Genomic DNA, 14,757 nt, shown 5'->3' with positions numbered 1-14,757 from the left:
GCTTCCCCGTAATCTACAATAATGAAACCTCCTGGCCTCTGCGTGATGCTGCTTTATCTAGGTCAAATTCCATTGTACCATCCTTCCAAGCTTCATCGAGCAGCTCCCATGTAGATCGTGCCAACTGAAAGAGATACCTCTTCTTAGCAGCCGACAGCACGTCATCCACAGTATGTTTCCAGTCAGGATGCCGCTTAAGGAGTCGAGTTTCGAGGCATGCCGTTATCAGAGGGAAGACGATGCCATTGCGGCACAACAGATGCTGATTCTCGGGCAGCTGACACGCCACACAAAAGAGATGAAGTCCTGATACTAGACGGTATAGAACAATTTCTGAACTTGGCAGTGCGTCCTGCCGATCGTCGCCAACGAATTGGCCGTCTTTTTGTGTCGCGTTTACAATACGCTGCTCGCGTCTGCGGATGTGAAGCATGCCGGCAAACCGCCAACAATCCCACAACAAGCACTGAACGTACTCGCCCATTTCACCTGGCCATCCCCAAAATCGACTTATGGAGACCTCCGCCGTCTCGAATGGGGTGTCGGCGAAGATATCCAGCAGCGAATGCGGCACACCAGTGACGACTTCCAAGGCCTTGACTCTTCCCCCTTTCCAGGAGTCTTGAACTTGTCGAAAGCGTCTCCAAATACCGAGAGAGGGACACTTTCTTCCTAGTACGAGACAGGGCATGTCCATGAGACCGATGAATTCCAAGGCATGCCGTACTGAGAGGTCATGCTCGGGATTGGGATTGAGAAATGATATAGGAGCATTCAGATGGAAGGTTTCGGCGAGTAGTCCAATGACGGGTGTACACGGTTGGGCTTGAAGGAACTATGTGATCCATTCGCTTAGCTGAAAGATCTATGCCATGTCTGGACATCTGCGGTCTAAGGAGGGGACTGGTAGTGGTGCGATCCAGCGTCCGCCGGACTTAGTCGACTATCATCGGGGTCACTTACTTGAAGAACACATAGCAGTACGCCAGAGCATGCCGTGGCAGCCGGCATAACATCGTAATGGGCCACGATTTCGCGCCGAAACTCCTTCAGAGCAGTGTCAACGTACTCCATTGAGGAGACAGACATGTCCGAGCTACCTTCATCAAGATATGCTTGGATGGTGGAAGATAGCAATACTAGAGATTTGCTCTTGGCAGACATCTCAACAAAGAACGGCTGGACCCATGAGCACACTGATGTGCTGTAGAGGCTCATGAGGCCTGTGCGGAGAACTGTAAGCGTCACTCCCTGTTAGCGAGCTCAACGTGATATATCTCATCGAGTCAGCACTGGGACACGCGCAGTTATGGCATACACTTATGGAAAAGCTCATCCGTAACATGCGTCGTCTGTACCTGAGGGCTGGGGCGATTCGGAAGTGCGATCTGACTTGCGAGAGTGTTGGATCCGGCTGAATTGATAGTAGCATTGCTGCTACCTTCGCCGGCAGAGGAGTGATTCGCAGCACCATCCACCCAGCGCAGTGGCGTTGAGTATCCAGGGCATTGGATCCCTCGTTGAGTACAGGCTTCGCAAAACGGACGGCGGCGGTCACACTTTCGTTTCCGCCGCCGACAGCTCATACAACCGCCGCGAGCGCGTTGCATCTTGGTCTCTCGAATCTATAGAGTGGCAGCTCAAGATGGGCTTCATAGCCGTTGACAAATGGATGTTTTGTCCAAAATACACACACGCACACGGAGACGTAGAATGGACAAAGATGCCGGCATGGGAGCTTAGCCTCTGTGGCTGCTTCGATTCAGGGGACATTGGGACTGGCCAAACGGAGCACAGACTCCGGAATTCCCAGCATGATTCAGGGCTAAGAACATAGAGTTAGACCGCACTGATTAGCGAGTATAGGTGGCTACTCGAGCGTAGCACTGCCGAACCCCACGCACGGTAAACGGTGCATAGCAGATTTCCGGGTATTCAAGCAACAAAGGATGGTTGGCAAGGATGGCGTCGTCGGGTCACAAGTTCCTTTCCGGCAGCTTGCGGTAGTACTTGTTGGGGCATTACGTTATTTTGCGCAGTTGCTGTAGTATTGTCTTTCTACCTTGAGGGTGGAGAGTGGGCCAGCAGACTCTATATGTTGCCCAGGTGTTGCTCTCATTGTCAAGCATTGAGAATCTTGTCAATGACGCCCACGGCTTCCAAACACTCTTCATCGCGGAACCGCGGAGCGATAATCTGGATTGCACAAGGTGCACCATCAGTAGCTTCGGGGATGTCTTGAAAGTTCAAAGGTTCGAAACATCAGCGCAAGTTTCCTGTTCGGAAGATCGGGGAAGAATCTTACAATCAGGCACAAAGTCTGCGATGGCCTTTTGTGGTTCAGAGTCTTGCGTCGCGGACGCGGTGCCAAAGGGAATGACCGCTGCAGGGAACTGTTCAATGTTACATTAGCGACCTATGAGAATACTACCAAGGATTTCTAAGCAACGGGGTAGTTGTACACTCACGTCAATTAAACTCCACATGACTGTATACACGGGGAGGCCAAAGGTATCGTGAGGCACGGCAGTGCAGGATGCCCCAGGAGCCAATACAATGTCGAGGTCGTGTTCTTGCCAGGTCTGGCTCCATGACTGGGCATAGGCCGCGCGAGCCATGTTCAGTCCTGTGAACTGGCTTGGGATGTCCAGCTTCGGGTCGACAGGAAAGTCTCCAGTAGAGAAGGGATGCATTCCTTTGGCGACAGAGGCAACAAAAGGCTCTCCAAAGTCAGCAACAGCTGGCGCTGAAATGCTAAAGTATTGGTACGAGATCCTTGCGCCGAGGGCCACGCTACGCTTCGCATCCGTTGCAAGATGGACAACTTTGTGTCCAGCTTTCTCAAGAGCGGACGCGGCTTCAGCCAAGCTCCTGCGTACAGGAGGGTGTAGGGTATATTCGGGATCTTCGGGCAAGATCCCAATCGTCAAGGGCTTCGATCGAGGCTCGTCTAGGGTTCTCCAGGAGAGATTGATCGCGCTACCGTCGTATCTCCATGGGTTGAGCTTAGTTACGACCTCCATGAGGAGCGACAAGTCGTCGGCGGAGTTGGCCAACGGACCAAGAGCAGGCATCACAGCGGACATCCAATTCATGGGCCATGGAGAGAGAGACTGTCCTGCGAACGGTATGCGATCCACGGTTGGCTTGAAGCCATAAACGCCGCAGCAGAAAGCTGGGATGCGTACAGAACCGGCCAGATCGCTACCGATGCCCAGAGGTGATCCGCGGAACGCGACAAGCGCTCCCTCGCCTCCGCTAGAGCCACCAGCTGTCAACCTTGTATTATGTGGGTTGAGTGTGCGGCCGAAGATGTTGTTCTCGGAATCGCAGGTCTGGAGATACTACGTTAGCAAATATTGTCTAGGGGTTGGTTTGTCTGCGTAGGACGCCTACCATCATCGTTTGTGGAATATTGGTCTTGCAACTAGCAAGATCTCCTATCGTCAGATCTGCTTGGTGAAGCGATTCGTCTGCTAAGTCTACTTACTAGAGAACTGCTCCTGCATCAAGAAGCAGCTTGACAAGGGCAGCATTGCCTTTGGGACGGTCTTGCTTGAGAAACGCGACATATCCGACAGACGCGAAGTGCCCATCTACGTGAAGGCTGTCCTGAATGATGTCAATTGGACTATTCTTTGTCGCCGGCTCAAAGTCAGAGGCTATGTAGTGTTGTCCTACCTTTAAACTGATTGGCAAGCCGTGGAGCGGACCAACAACTTTGCCTGTTTCTCGCAACTGCCTGTCGAGCCACCGGGCCCTTTCGATTCCCTCTTCGAAAAAGATCTCGGTGAGGCAGGATGTCTAGTATTCACAACAGAAAATCAGCCTGTTACTTCTGCGAAGCGGACTGTCAGTTGCAAGCAAATGTCCAAATACTCACCAACTGCTGAGCAACGGCTGCTCGCTTGCAGTAAGCAGTGACCACTCTCTCTGCGCTGAGTGTTCCTTGGCGAAGGTGTCCCAAAAGCTCACGGGCTGTGTAATTCTCGGTAATTTTCATTTCGTTGCTGTCGAGAATGCCTGACTTCTTGGCTGCTTGAAGATCGAGGAGGAGGCCCTCCTGTGCCGTGCCGGCGCCGCGAAGTTGTTCTAACTTGTCATTGTCCAAAAGCCAGTCCGAGGGAATCTTCTTCTTCTGCTCCTCGAAGTGCTTTCGAGCAAATTGTTCCCATTCCGCCATTCTTGGCTATCAAAGGAAGGTCGTTGAGGATCAAGAAAAGGGGCGTTGGCAATCTGCAATGAAGTTGGGTTCGAGTCTGGATGACAGGCACTCGCGACCTGATTATAAGGGACATGACGCAGGAGATATATACACGAAGAATTATGGAAAAAAGGAGTATGTTCTGCGGAAGTTCTTCTCTCTTTGCTGCTCCTCTTCCTTCGAATCACCCCTCTGTACATTATCTGATAGCGCTGGCGGCGCACTTCATGGCCCAATTGGGATAGCATTACCGCTTGCTGATTTATCCTCCATAAATCCATTCCGACGGCTGCAGCAAGATCTCAGCTTTCGGAATTCAGAAACTCATCGGTCTCGCGAGAGCCACCATTTGCCAAGGCGAGGGAAGAACCCTCATTCGCTGGCTGAACATTTCAATGTGGTGATGCCTCGACAAGTTCCGCGTTAGATTCCGAACGTTGGACGCGTCTATCGTAGTTCTCATTAGCTGGAGTGCCCACAAAGAACCAGTCAGCGATTCAGTGTAGAGGCTAGCACGAATAGAAACATTGAAAAACTTTCAGCTCAGGATAGATAGTTGAAGCGAAATGGTATTGCGTGTGTTTGCTCCTTTCTCTGATAATAGAGCATGGCACCTACTATCACCAAAGAATAGGACTAAAGTCTTGTCACACTTGTTGCAATTGGCTTCAGATCTTCATTTTGAGATGGAACAGAGTCTCCGCGAGGCTATCGCGCCAGACTGATCGCATAGAGCATCACATGTTTTTGGGCAGAATCCCAGAAAACTAGGTCGCCAACCGACCTCAAAAGGCTCTAACAACAGAACCTGATGGAGTGATATGATCTACAGTATCCGTGAAGCGTGTTGATGACTCCAGTTTGGTCAAGCAGGTTTACTCCGTGAACCCACCAGGGACAGGCGGTACCGCACCACATTGACCGCGATTATCTAAGCAGTATCCACAAAGCAAGGGAACAGAGGAAATAATGAATTCTTCATAATAGTGATGCACAATTCAACAACCGCGGTCTACATAGTATGTAGGGATTCATTAACCACATTGGGTAAGTGTAGCCGCCATCCCCAAGTGGATAAATTAGATTACTTTTCAAAACTTGTCCCATAAGTAAGGTACTGTGCTGGATGTTAACTTGGCACGTGCCTGGATGCATTACAGCCAGTAAACTGAACATGGACCAAGCCACGGTTCTCAGTGTAAAGTACTTGATGGCGCTCTTGGAATCTTCAAGCTGTTCGGAGGCTCGGTCTGCTGACCTCGTGTTGCCTGACTTAAAATGCCCTTAGGATCTTGTGCGACGAGTCTTAAATAAGACGCAGTGGATGGTGGCCCTGAGTCCCACTACGATGCTATTTAAGGTAGGTAGATGGAGTCAACATGAACAAAAGTTTGACCGCCCACATAGTTCCACTCTCCCTATTTTGGCTGGGTCATTGCACAATATTGTTGTAAAATCATGGATCAAATTCCGAACATTGAAGAAATCACTCTCAATCTCTTCAGCCTTTTGGTTTTTTAGTCCCGTACGAAAGCTATGATGATCAGCTGCCTGGTTCAAGGATGAGAAACAAAAAAGAACACCTCTCCTCTTCCAGAATCGAACTAGAGACCTTTCGATGGATGTGGATAAACCATTACAGTCGAACGTGATGAACCAACTACACCAAGAGGAGGCTGTGGAGTGGCAAGACTGTTGTTCACTCTTATCCCAATGCGTGCTCGCGCGGACTCAGCTGCCGTGTTCTCGCGGTAGTTGCAATAACGTGAGAAAAATTACATTAGCAACTGCTATTCTTGCATACTCTCGAGCTGCTCCAGCTCGACGAAGGCCCCAACTTGAAGAAGATCACAAATTAAGTGCGGTGATTCATCTTCAGACGCCTCTTTGTAGACTTACCTCAAGCACCGTCTCACATGTACTCTTGCGATACTATCTCTACAAGCCTCTCACTACGTTGCGCTTGAATATTGATTGACAATAATTCGTTAAGTGATGTCGAAGTATTTGTTTAGGGCACAATTGTAGAGGTTCGTTTATCTTCTACCAATAAGTCGACACCTATCAATGGCGTTGACTTTCGCCATTAAACCACATTCAGTACTGATCTGATAACGCTGAACGTCACTTTCATGGAATTAGCCACTATGAGACTAATAGAAACTGGAAGAACTGGTTTCCCACCATGGATATAAGTTCGGATTTGTCCGATTTAGGTGATCACAAGTATAGAAAGGTAGTATCGTTGGCCAAATTCAAGAGCAATACAATCATTCATTCATACGCAAATTCAAATGCTCAGACAACCTTTTACAGAATCAAGTGCACGTCGATGGTTTTCCCTAATCATCCAGTCAGCCCGTACGCTGCATGATGGCGATAGGTGAAGTTGTTGGCTGCACACACGATGTCAATGTAACCCAACTTCAATGAAAGACATCTACGATCGGGGGATATTTGCCCAGAACTCTCAGTCTAGAAAGCGAAACGCACGTTCGATCTCGTAAAAATGAATGGGGGGTTATTCCGCATTGAAGGATCTGCTTACCGGGTGACTATACTGATTCGGGCGTTACGAAGCTGCTGCCTAGAGTTAGCCAAGGACTAGGCGTTCAACTACATTAACACTCCGCGCATGGTGGAACCCAAGCTTTCTCTTATACCTGGAAGTGGCAGGTCTTCGGGGACCTTCTTAGAGATATCGGCGACCTCAGCATACTTGACGATTCGCATTCGAGCGGTGAGGCTAACGGCTTCAACTTCCACTACTGCTGCGACATGCTGACGGGCTTGCATCAAGCCAGACACTGGCAACGATTGCGCAATTGAGCGTCTCGTACCTATATCCTAGTAACTTCCACTCATCGCAAGGCACATCACATACTTCTGTTTGGTGGCAAATTTTTGAACGAGGATCAAGGCTTCATTGGTAAACGTACGGCAACTGCTGTGATGCTGCCTAGAGGGGAGAAGACGGGCGTCGTGATGTATTGAGTAACCTCGGCCGTTCCAATCATGATATGATTCAACTCTGGATACTCATCTTTCAGTGGGATTATAAAAGTGTAGCTTATGCCCTAGAGTCGGATTTGTGCTTAACCAGACTCACGCAGACTTGAACTTTCTCAGCGGTTCGCGAATAGTTTCCAAAACCGACATTCTCAACAGAGTAAGTGATTCATACAGAAGACAACGTGACTCATTTTTACAAACATCAAGATTGACATGAATTTTAGCGAAAATGCGCTTCTCCGTTGTCTCCATCTTTACCATCGTCGCAGCACTTGCTGAAGCGCAGCAATGCACACCCGGCCGTTACCAATGCAGGTGAGTCTTTTAGCCTCTTGAACCCATACTCTGAATACCCAGCATTCATGCGAGCTCATCACTTGAAATAGATCAAATGTGTTTCCCGCGGTCTGTGACGCCTCTGGCAACTGGGTCGTTCTACAGCGTTGCCCAAACAATTGGCGCTGCATCGAGAACAACGGCAGCGTGACCTGTTCCCCGTAGCTCACTATGTCATGGAGCCTAGAGGTCGAGCTTTTGCCTATACATAGCTCGATAGCGAAGGCTTTGTTGAAAGATGATGGTTCGCAACCAGGCATGATGGTATGAGAGACTACATTCGATTGTCAAGGTTGGCATCGCTCCTCAATTATTACACATGTAGAATCAAGCTTCTCCCCCAGATTGCATCGCCGTTTCCTGGCTTTCTAAGATTATTCATTGTACCTTAATTGAAAAAGGCTGCAACCATGATGGAGAGTCAAAACCGTCCAGGAAATTGGAAGTGCATTGAGTAAAGTAATCCGACGCCGGGTTTAATCAGTTGCAGAGTGGTTCATGATAAGGTCAAGTACAGTGTTTAGGTCCTGAAGTCTTCTCTCAACGCAGGATGCCATGGGAAGACAACCGATCGACGAGAATGGCCTCGGAAAAAACAGAGCCCATTCACCCAACGCTGAATGAGTAGCTCGGGCCCAGGCTCGTTGTGAAAGTCGACCGATTCCAAGTTACTTCCAGCGATAGCTCCAGCGACAGCAATCGACACGTGCTTATCAATATCGTTCGGGTACAGTGTTTCCGAAGACTCCTTCATCGGCTTGGAAGAAGTGAACACGTACCTGACTGAGTCGGGTCAACATTGAATCCCACCAGAGTTGTACTTTTCTTACCTACATCGTCGTCTTTGCTCTCCGAAGAGCCCTCCGACTCTTTCTCAAAGTCGCCCCCACTCACAGAATCGGAAGCAATATGATGATAATTGGTGTGAGAGCTTGCACCTGAATCGTCGCTTCGGTCATCAAATAGCACAACATCATCATCTTCATACCCTTTTGGCTCTTCATCCCCTTCCATGTCTTCTAGTACAAAAATACCGCAGTAGCTGTACGGTTGATCATCGAGCAGGCCGCCAAGTACCAGCGGCTTCTCCGCATCCATTGCCGCAACAACTATCTCGGCCATCATCCGCATGTAATTCATGGAGAAAGTTGCCTCTTGCATCGGTCGTAAAACGGTATCAATAAAGTGCGTCAGCTCATCCACTATAGGATAGTTGCGGATATCACTGAGGGCATATTGCAACTGCGTAAGACGCTCTATGGCGTGCGTTCGTCGGCTCCTCCGAGTGTGTCGTCTTCGGTACTTTGCATGTGGATAAAACTTCACGTAATGTTCTGGCCGTATGACACGACCGAGCTTCCATAGATGACCAAAGGTCTTCAAGCCCTCATGTGTTAGCCGAACATCAATGAATCGGCACCCATTGTTGAAGACAAGAGGACGCTTCAGCAGAGGTGGACAAAAGTCATCGAAGGACTGGTCCGTGACGAAGTCGGCGACTGTTTGCCTCCGACATCTCATCCAAAGACGGTTCTCTTCCTTCTTTTCACATGTGTTCTCCATGATCTCTCCGTTCAAGAGGTAAAGGGCGAGCATAGATAGACTCATGCTGTGTGATCCTTGCCGCAAGATGGCGTCATCTAGCCTGATGGAGTATTGGCAGCAATTTGCGACTATTGCCAATCTGTCGTGGCAGAATTTGCTGCCGCGGGACTCGATATCCTTTATGATCCTCGGCGACTGTGACCAGGGGGCAGAATATCGTCCATCGGGCATGGTCTCCCGTAATAGGAACTCGTAATTAGGAGCTGTCTTGAGAATTCGTTCGGCAACATCGGACAGACCGGAGACGCTGCCATCCTCCTCTGCAATTATGCAGGCTTGGCATAGTTTTGTGGATTCCGTCTGGAACTCTCGAGATGAGATCGATATGTCGCCCACTACGTTACCGAAAACTTTTTCCTTCTTTGTCTTCTCCCTGAATATTTCACCATCTTCTGGATGAGGGATGAGTAGCGTCATTTGTCCATCGCAACGATAATTTTCCTGAAAAGTCCAGGCTCTTGTCCACCAAAAATCGGAGGTTATGGCGTCGAGAAGGGACAATGCTCTACGAAGCCTTTCCAGGGCGCTCTCTGCGAAGGAACTTAAGCAGAACTCTCCAGAAGCATGTTTTGACACAAAATTGCCCTGGAGAACGTCTGCGAGAAGGCAAAGCTCTTCGTGCGATTCGATCGGTCGCGCTAGCAGAGCAATGGGGTGATTGCTCAGCTTGTAGACCATATCCATTGCCTGCATACCCCGAGTCTTCTCTGGGCCCGGCTCCTGTGAGATGCAGTGCATATCTATCCATACGTATTGCAGGCCAGACTGGGCTTCCAGGTATCGCCGTATGCGGTCGAAGACCCGGTTGCGGACCCCAGAAGGTTCGCGTTTCCCATTAGAGAGTTGTACTAGATGGTGGCCGGCTGTAGAATCCTCGTATGGTTCTGAAGCTCCCCATGTCCAAGACACAGCTACATAGTTCAGGTCTTTGAGGGCATTCAGGCCGCTTTGGCGGAGCCACACAGGGCGATCATCTTCAGATGCTGAATCGCGGGTTTGTGGGGGGCGTTTTCGGTCTCGGGTTTTATCAAGATACAGACAGTCGAGGTTTTGGATGAAATGAAGTGATTTCGATTGCTCGATAGTAGCGGTCTGGATCTCAAGGAGCTGGCGGACTAAGGACTGCCCACCAGCCGACTGTATCGAAGATAATGGTTGATCCTGATCGTCCACATCTATTCGTGGCTCCGCCATGGCGACTGCTGTATTACAAATGCTTTCTCTCAGAGCCAGCCCGAGAGTCTTTGACGAGTTCCAGTCCGTCGTCATTCGGCCGAGTGGGATGGATGGAATAGGGAGAGTCTCCGATAGCGCGACGCGTCAACGTTGGGCCTTTCAGCGTCCGCCGCCAGTGATGATCGACGGAGCGGAGGCTACGGAGCGCATGATGGTGTGGCTTAGGTGCCGAGTACGTAGTCTGTTTGTGTTCCCACTTCCCGTCGAATCCCTGTATTTTGCACCTTGTTACTCTAAATTCTTGACTCTTGACAATGCGCCAATGTTGGGTGTTTTCGGGGGCTATGCTAACCAACTGTTGGTTCCGTCAGTACGGATACGTCACGAAGACTTCTCTAGTTGACTGGATCAGTCATCACTTGTCGGGATGTTCCCGATCTGGATCTTTGTCCCAGTGGACAAAGTCGTAGCAGAGGCAGAGGCTCTGTTGAGTGAGAACGGGGTGATCTTTTTGCCAAGTTGCCAAGCAAAGTGTCCAGCCTTCGAAGGCTTAGCGTCCCCCAAATCCGTCCAGACCTGACTCTTTGCTTTGCCTTGGGGTCGTCTGCTTCCCCTGCCGGATTCTCTGAGAGAAATTTTCAGGCGCACATTTGGATGGTCGACGCAAGAATCTCATAGACGGCTCATTTCTCTTCCAGCAATCTGAATCACTTCTACGAATGGACTAGCCCACTACACCTGCAGGTGATGAACTAGGTACCGGCACGACTATTCGCATCCGTACAGACCGTACAGAGTAGACTGGGCTGTAGAGCTAGACTGCAGGATTGTATAAAAATGGGGCTTTCTGTAACGCAATCACTGGATTAGGGATCGTGATTGCGCGTTCCAGGTCCCTCCGTGGAAAAAGTCTAACTTCTTAGCAGCTCGTCCACCGGTGCACTGCATGTGGGCGAGGCCGGGTTCGTCCATAGTCAAGCCCCATCGAAAGCCTCCCGCTTCCCTTCCGAATATGCTTGTATCTCAATTTCGAGGAAGCCAATCGGCAGTTGCCCAACTTGCGTGGAGAGCTGATGATTTGGGAGCACCTCATTTGCCATTGAATGGAATGTTGTGTTCCTCACCCACCACCCGTGCATACCGACTGATCGGCTATCGTCAACAACCAGACAAGATGAAAAAGGCCACCTCGGCTGTGCGCAAGGGACTTACAATATGGCATGTAGAAAGTTCGGATGACGAGTCAACGGTTCAGCTGACATTTGCGTGAGGTTCATTGGCCGTTCACCCACCAGATGCTTCGCCAGCACGGCCTCGACCCAGGGTATCGCTGGGATGCTGTTAGTTCAATCCATCATTGTTTGCTCATTGGACACTAGAATCAAGGTCTCTGCGAGTGTACGCGCGTGCAGGAAACATGCAAAATTGTCTGCCATCCGGTACTTCGAACCGGATGATCGGTGTTGAGATGGGACGAAACAAGACACTGGGCAACTGTGTTCTGTTTGCCACCTTCTTTGGACCACCTGGAGCTCCCCGGCGTTCTCACGGCTTGAAATGTACGCGAACTCAGAGAATCTTGAACTATCGTAATGCCGGATCCTGAAAGCCTTGGCCTTCTATTCCGCTTCCTTAACTTGAGCGTGCCAAGTAGCCAAGAGTCTGGAGACCCCGAAGAAATCAGGGTGAATCCAACGGCAACATTGACTGTGTTGGGAACTGGAATGCTTGCTGTTAGTGTTTTTGCTGGCAAATGTGCAGCTGGTCTATCCGACCCCCCGCAACCCGTGCTGAGCCACTTAAGACTTTGCTGCGTGTTAAAACACCGCAATCTACAACCACGGTACCACCTGCGTCAAACATAGACCTCGGCTGGCCTTTCTAAAAGAAATTCTACCTGTGGTCCGGGCACAGAAGCCTCTTCGATGCAAGGCATCTTTTTCGCATATGGAATAAGCTCATTGGGCAGATAGTTTGAACCCCATTGATGTACACAGTTTAACGTGACGGATGTTAAAGGCATCAGGGGGGTTGTTAGGGGAAAACAACCCGAAGACGGGAAGCCCATGCTGCGTCGAAGTCTATTTTTACAGCGTCAGTTAAACAACACGCCAGCTTTGATTGGACAATGGCTTTGTGTGGACGCGCCTCGACGGCGGCTTTGGTCCAAGGGCGGGGAGAATTTGCATCGGCATGTGGGAGGACGGCTCCGTCGACGGACCAGGACAACGCAGAAAAGGAGGCTTAAACGGCGGCCCCGACTCCACTGTCTCCCGAAAGCTTGCGCGTAGGGCCACGTCCGGATGCTTAGACTGAGCAGACCGGGGACCCTCCGGTCACTGAGTGACTGAGGAACCGGGATGAAAGGGAGAGAAAATTAGACTATGTGGAGATGAGCCCGGGGCTGATTTGTTATGCACACGACGTCACTGGCCACTACACCCAAACGGTAGAGATTAAGCCCCTGCCAAGGCGTTGGACCTAGAAGCAATTGACGATGTGAGCATGGCCTTTGCTCCAGAGAGAGTAAGGGGCAAAGGGGGCAACGTACTCGTAGTCGTCGTCCACACACACTACCATCCCACCTACCGCTGCACCGGTCATACTACCGAGGCTGCTATGACCCCACAGAAGAAGATGTTGACGTTGGCTGGGCCTGACATTGGGCTACCGGGGTGGCTTTACACTACGCTAACTCCGTAGCCGCAACGGGCAGCCCACGCAATCGAAAGCCTTCCGGGGCCACCGTCTACGTCTCCCGAGTCAACGAGGCTTGGTACGGCGATGGCGATATGACTTGAGCTCCACAGCTTGTACTCGTGCGACGAACTGCCATCATGGCTATGGCACTGACGCGGTTCGTGGGGGAGGAGGGAGGTTGACGTTGACCGTAGATCAGAATGTCATGTCGTCGAGTATAATAACCCAAGGTCGAAGCCACCGAGAAACCAGAAGGAAGCTCTTCACCAGCATCACATTCACTCTTCACCAATACACCTTTCGCTTTCACTTCCAACAATACCCTCTTGTTCACTTCGACAAATCGTATAAACACCTTCTTTAACAAAGCTTTCCATCCTCAGCTCTCACAACAACCACCACAATGCGTTTCTCAACCGTCGCTTCCGGCCTCGCCCTCCTCTCCGGCGCCGTTGCCCACCCCGGCCACGACCTCACCGAGGAGATCGCCGAGCGCCGCGCTTTCTTGAGCACCATCAAGCGCTCCAACCTTGCCCACTGCGCCGATAAGCTCGCCGCTCGCGGTGTCACCGCCCGCAACGTCGCCCGCCGCTCCGCTCAGCTTAACCAGGCCCGCCAGAAGCGCAACATCAAGCGCGATGCTGACACCGTCCTCGCCGAGAGCCACAACTCTACCGACCTCGGTTACACCCTTAACACCGACGCCGCCACTCTCTTCTCCGGCAACAACTCTTGTGTCTTGACCCCTGAGGTTACCCAGGGCCCTTACTGTAAGTCATCTCCCTTGAAGCCTACATCTCTTACCAGCCACTAATGATCCCTTGCAGACGTCTCTGGCGAGTATGTCCGCCGCAACATTATCGAGGAGCAGGAGGGTGTCGACATCGTCCTTGACTACCAGGTCATCGATGTTGACACTTGCGAGCCTGTTCCCAACGTCTACCTTGAGATGTGGCACTGCAACTCCACTGGTGTCTACTCCGGCATCGTCGCCTCCGGCAACGGTGACTCCTCCGACGAGACCAACATCGACAAGACCTGGCTCCGCGGTATCCAGGAGACCGACTCCGACGGTGTCGCCCAGTTCGAGTCTATCTTCCCCGGTCACTACACCTCCCGTGCCACCCACATCCACTTGATGGTCCACCAGAATGCTACTCTCTACTCCAACAACACCCTCGGCAACGTTATTACCGCCTCCCACGTCGGCCAGACCTTCTTCGACCAGGACCTCATCTCTGCCGTCGAGGCCTTCGCCCCCTACAACACCAACACCCAGGAGCTCACCACCAACGCTGACGACTCTATCCTGAGCGAGGAGGCTGCCACCGATGGCGTCGACCCCGTCATGGAGTACACCCTTCTCGGCGACAGCATCACTGACGGTCTCTTCGCTTGGATGGCTTTCGGTATCAACACTACTCAGGCCCAGACCATCACCCCTGCTGCTTCTCTCTATGCTGAGGGTGGTGTCGCCAACTCCAACTCTGGCGGCGGTGCCGGCGGTGCCGGTGGCTCTCCCCCTAACGGCACTGCTCCCGGCGGCGCTCCCGGTGCCTCTTCTTCTTCCGTTGCCACCACTTCCGCTGCCGCCTCTACTGATGCCGCTTCCTCTTGCTAAGCGTATCATTACCTGCTTGGAAAATTTGATCGATCGAGTCGCGAACATGCATAAGTAAGCGTTGCGCTGCAATTGCCCATAGAGATTTTCTCGGGGCATTGGT

General features: G+C 51.1%; 5 protein-coding genes across 5 annotated transcripts; 2 read left to right on the top strand and 3 right to left on the bottom strand.

Annotated features, from left to right (window-relative positions):
- Positions 1–13: 13 nt before the first annotated feature.
- On the bottom strand, positions 14–1,610 carry CPAR01_06879 (uncharacterized protein; the record flags this gene model as incomplete). The annotated part of the gene is made up of 4 exons (XM_060491150.1): positions 14–416; positions 477–835; positions 964–1,196; positions 1,319–1,610. 4 exons carry the CDS (start codon positions 1,608–1,610, stop codon positions 14–16), a joined length of 1,287 nt encoding a protein of 428 aa, XP_060350024.1.
- A 511-nt stretch (positions 1,611–2,121) lies between these two features.
- CPAR01_06878 (uncharacterized protein) lies at positions 2,122–4,183 on the bottom strand (the record flags this gene model as incomplete). The annotated part of the gene is made up of 7 exons (XM_060491149.1): positions 2,122–2,237; positions 2,306–2,393; positions 2,469–3,335; positions 3,397–3,427; positions 3,491–3,612; positions 3,682–3,804; positions 3,884–4,183. 7 exons carry the CDS (start codon positions 4,181–4,183, stop codon positions 2,122–2,124), a joined length of 1,647 nt encoding a protein of 548 aa, XP_060350023.1.
- Positions 4,184–7,445: 3,262 nt separating this feature from the next.
- Positions 7,446–7,717, top strand: CPAR01_06877 (uncharacterized protein; the record flags this gene model as incomplete). Its single annotated transcript, XM_060491148.1, has 2 exons — positions 7,446–7,531; positions 7,603–7,717. 2 exons carry the CDS (start codon positions 7,446–7,448, stop codon positions 7,715–7,717), a joined length of 201 nt encoding a protein of 66 aa, XP_060350022.1.
- Positions 7,718–8,072: 355 nt separating this feature from the next.
- On the bottom strand, positions 8,073–10,351 carry CPAR01_06876 (uncharacterized protein; the record flags this gene model as incomplete). The annotated part of the gene is made up of 2 exons (XM_060491147.1): positions 8,073–8,335; positions 8,383–10,351. The coding sequence occupies 2 exons, from the start codon at positions 10,349–10,351 to the stop codon at positions 8,073–8,075; spliced, it is 2,232 nt and encodes a 743-aa protein (XP_060350021.1).
- A 3,085-nt stretch (positions 10,352–13,436) lies between these two features.
- On the top strand, positions 13,437–14,654 carry CPAR01_06875 (uncharacterized protein; the record flags this gene model as incomplete). The annotated part of the gene is made up of 2 exons (XM_060491146.1): positions 13,437–13,803; positions 13,861–14,654. The coding sequence occupies 2 exons, from the start codon at positions 13,437–13,439 to the stop codon at positions 14,652–14,654; spliced, it is 1,161 nt and encodes a 386-aa protein (XP_060350020.1).
- Positions 14,655–14,757: the final 103 nt, after the last annotated feature.

The sequence above is a fragment of the Colletotrichum paranaense genome, assembly GCF_030867605.1.
Source record: "Colletotrichum paranaense strain IMI 384185 chromosome Unknown Scaffold_5.1, whole genome shotgun sequence".
NCBI lineage: Eukaryota > Fungi > Ascomycota > Sordariomycetes > Glomerellales > Glomerellaceae > Colletotrichum > Colletotrichum paranaense.
Note: the sequence above shows the minus strand (reverse complement) of the source record. Positions and strands in the feature narration are given on the sequence as shown.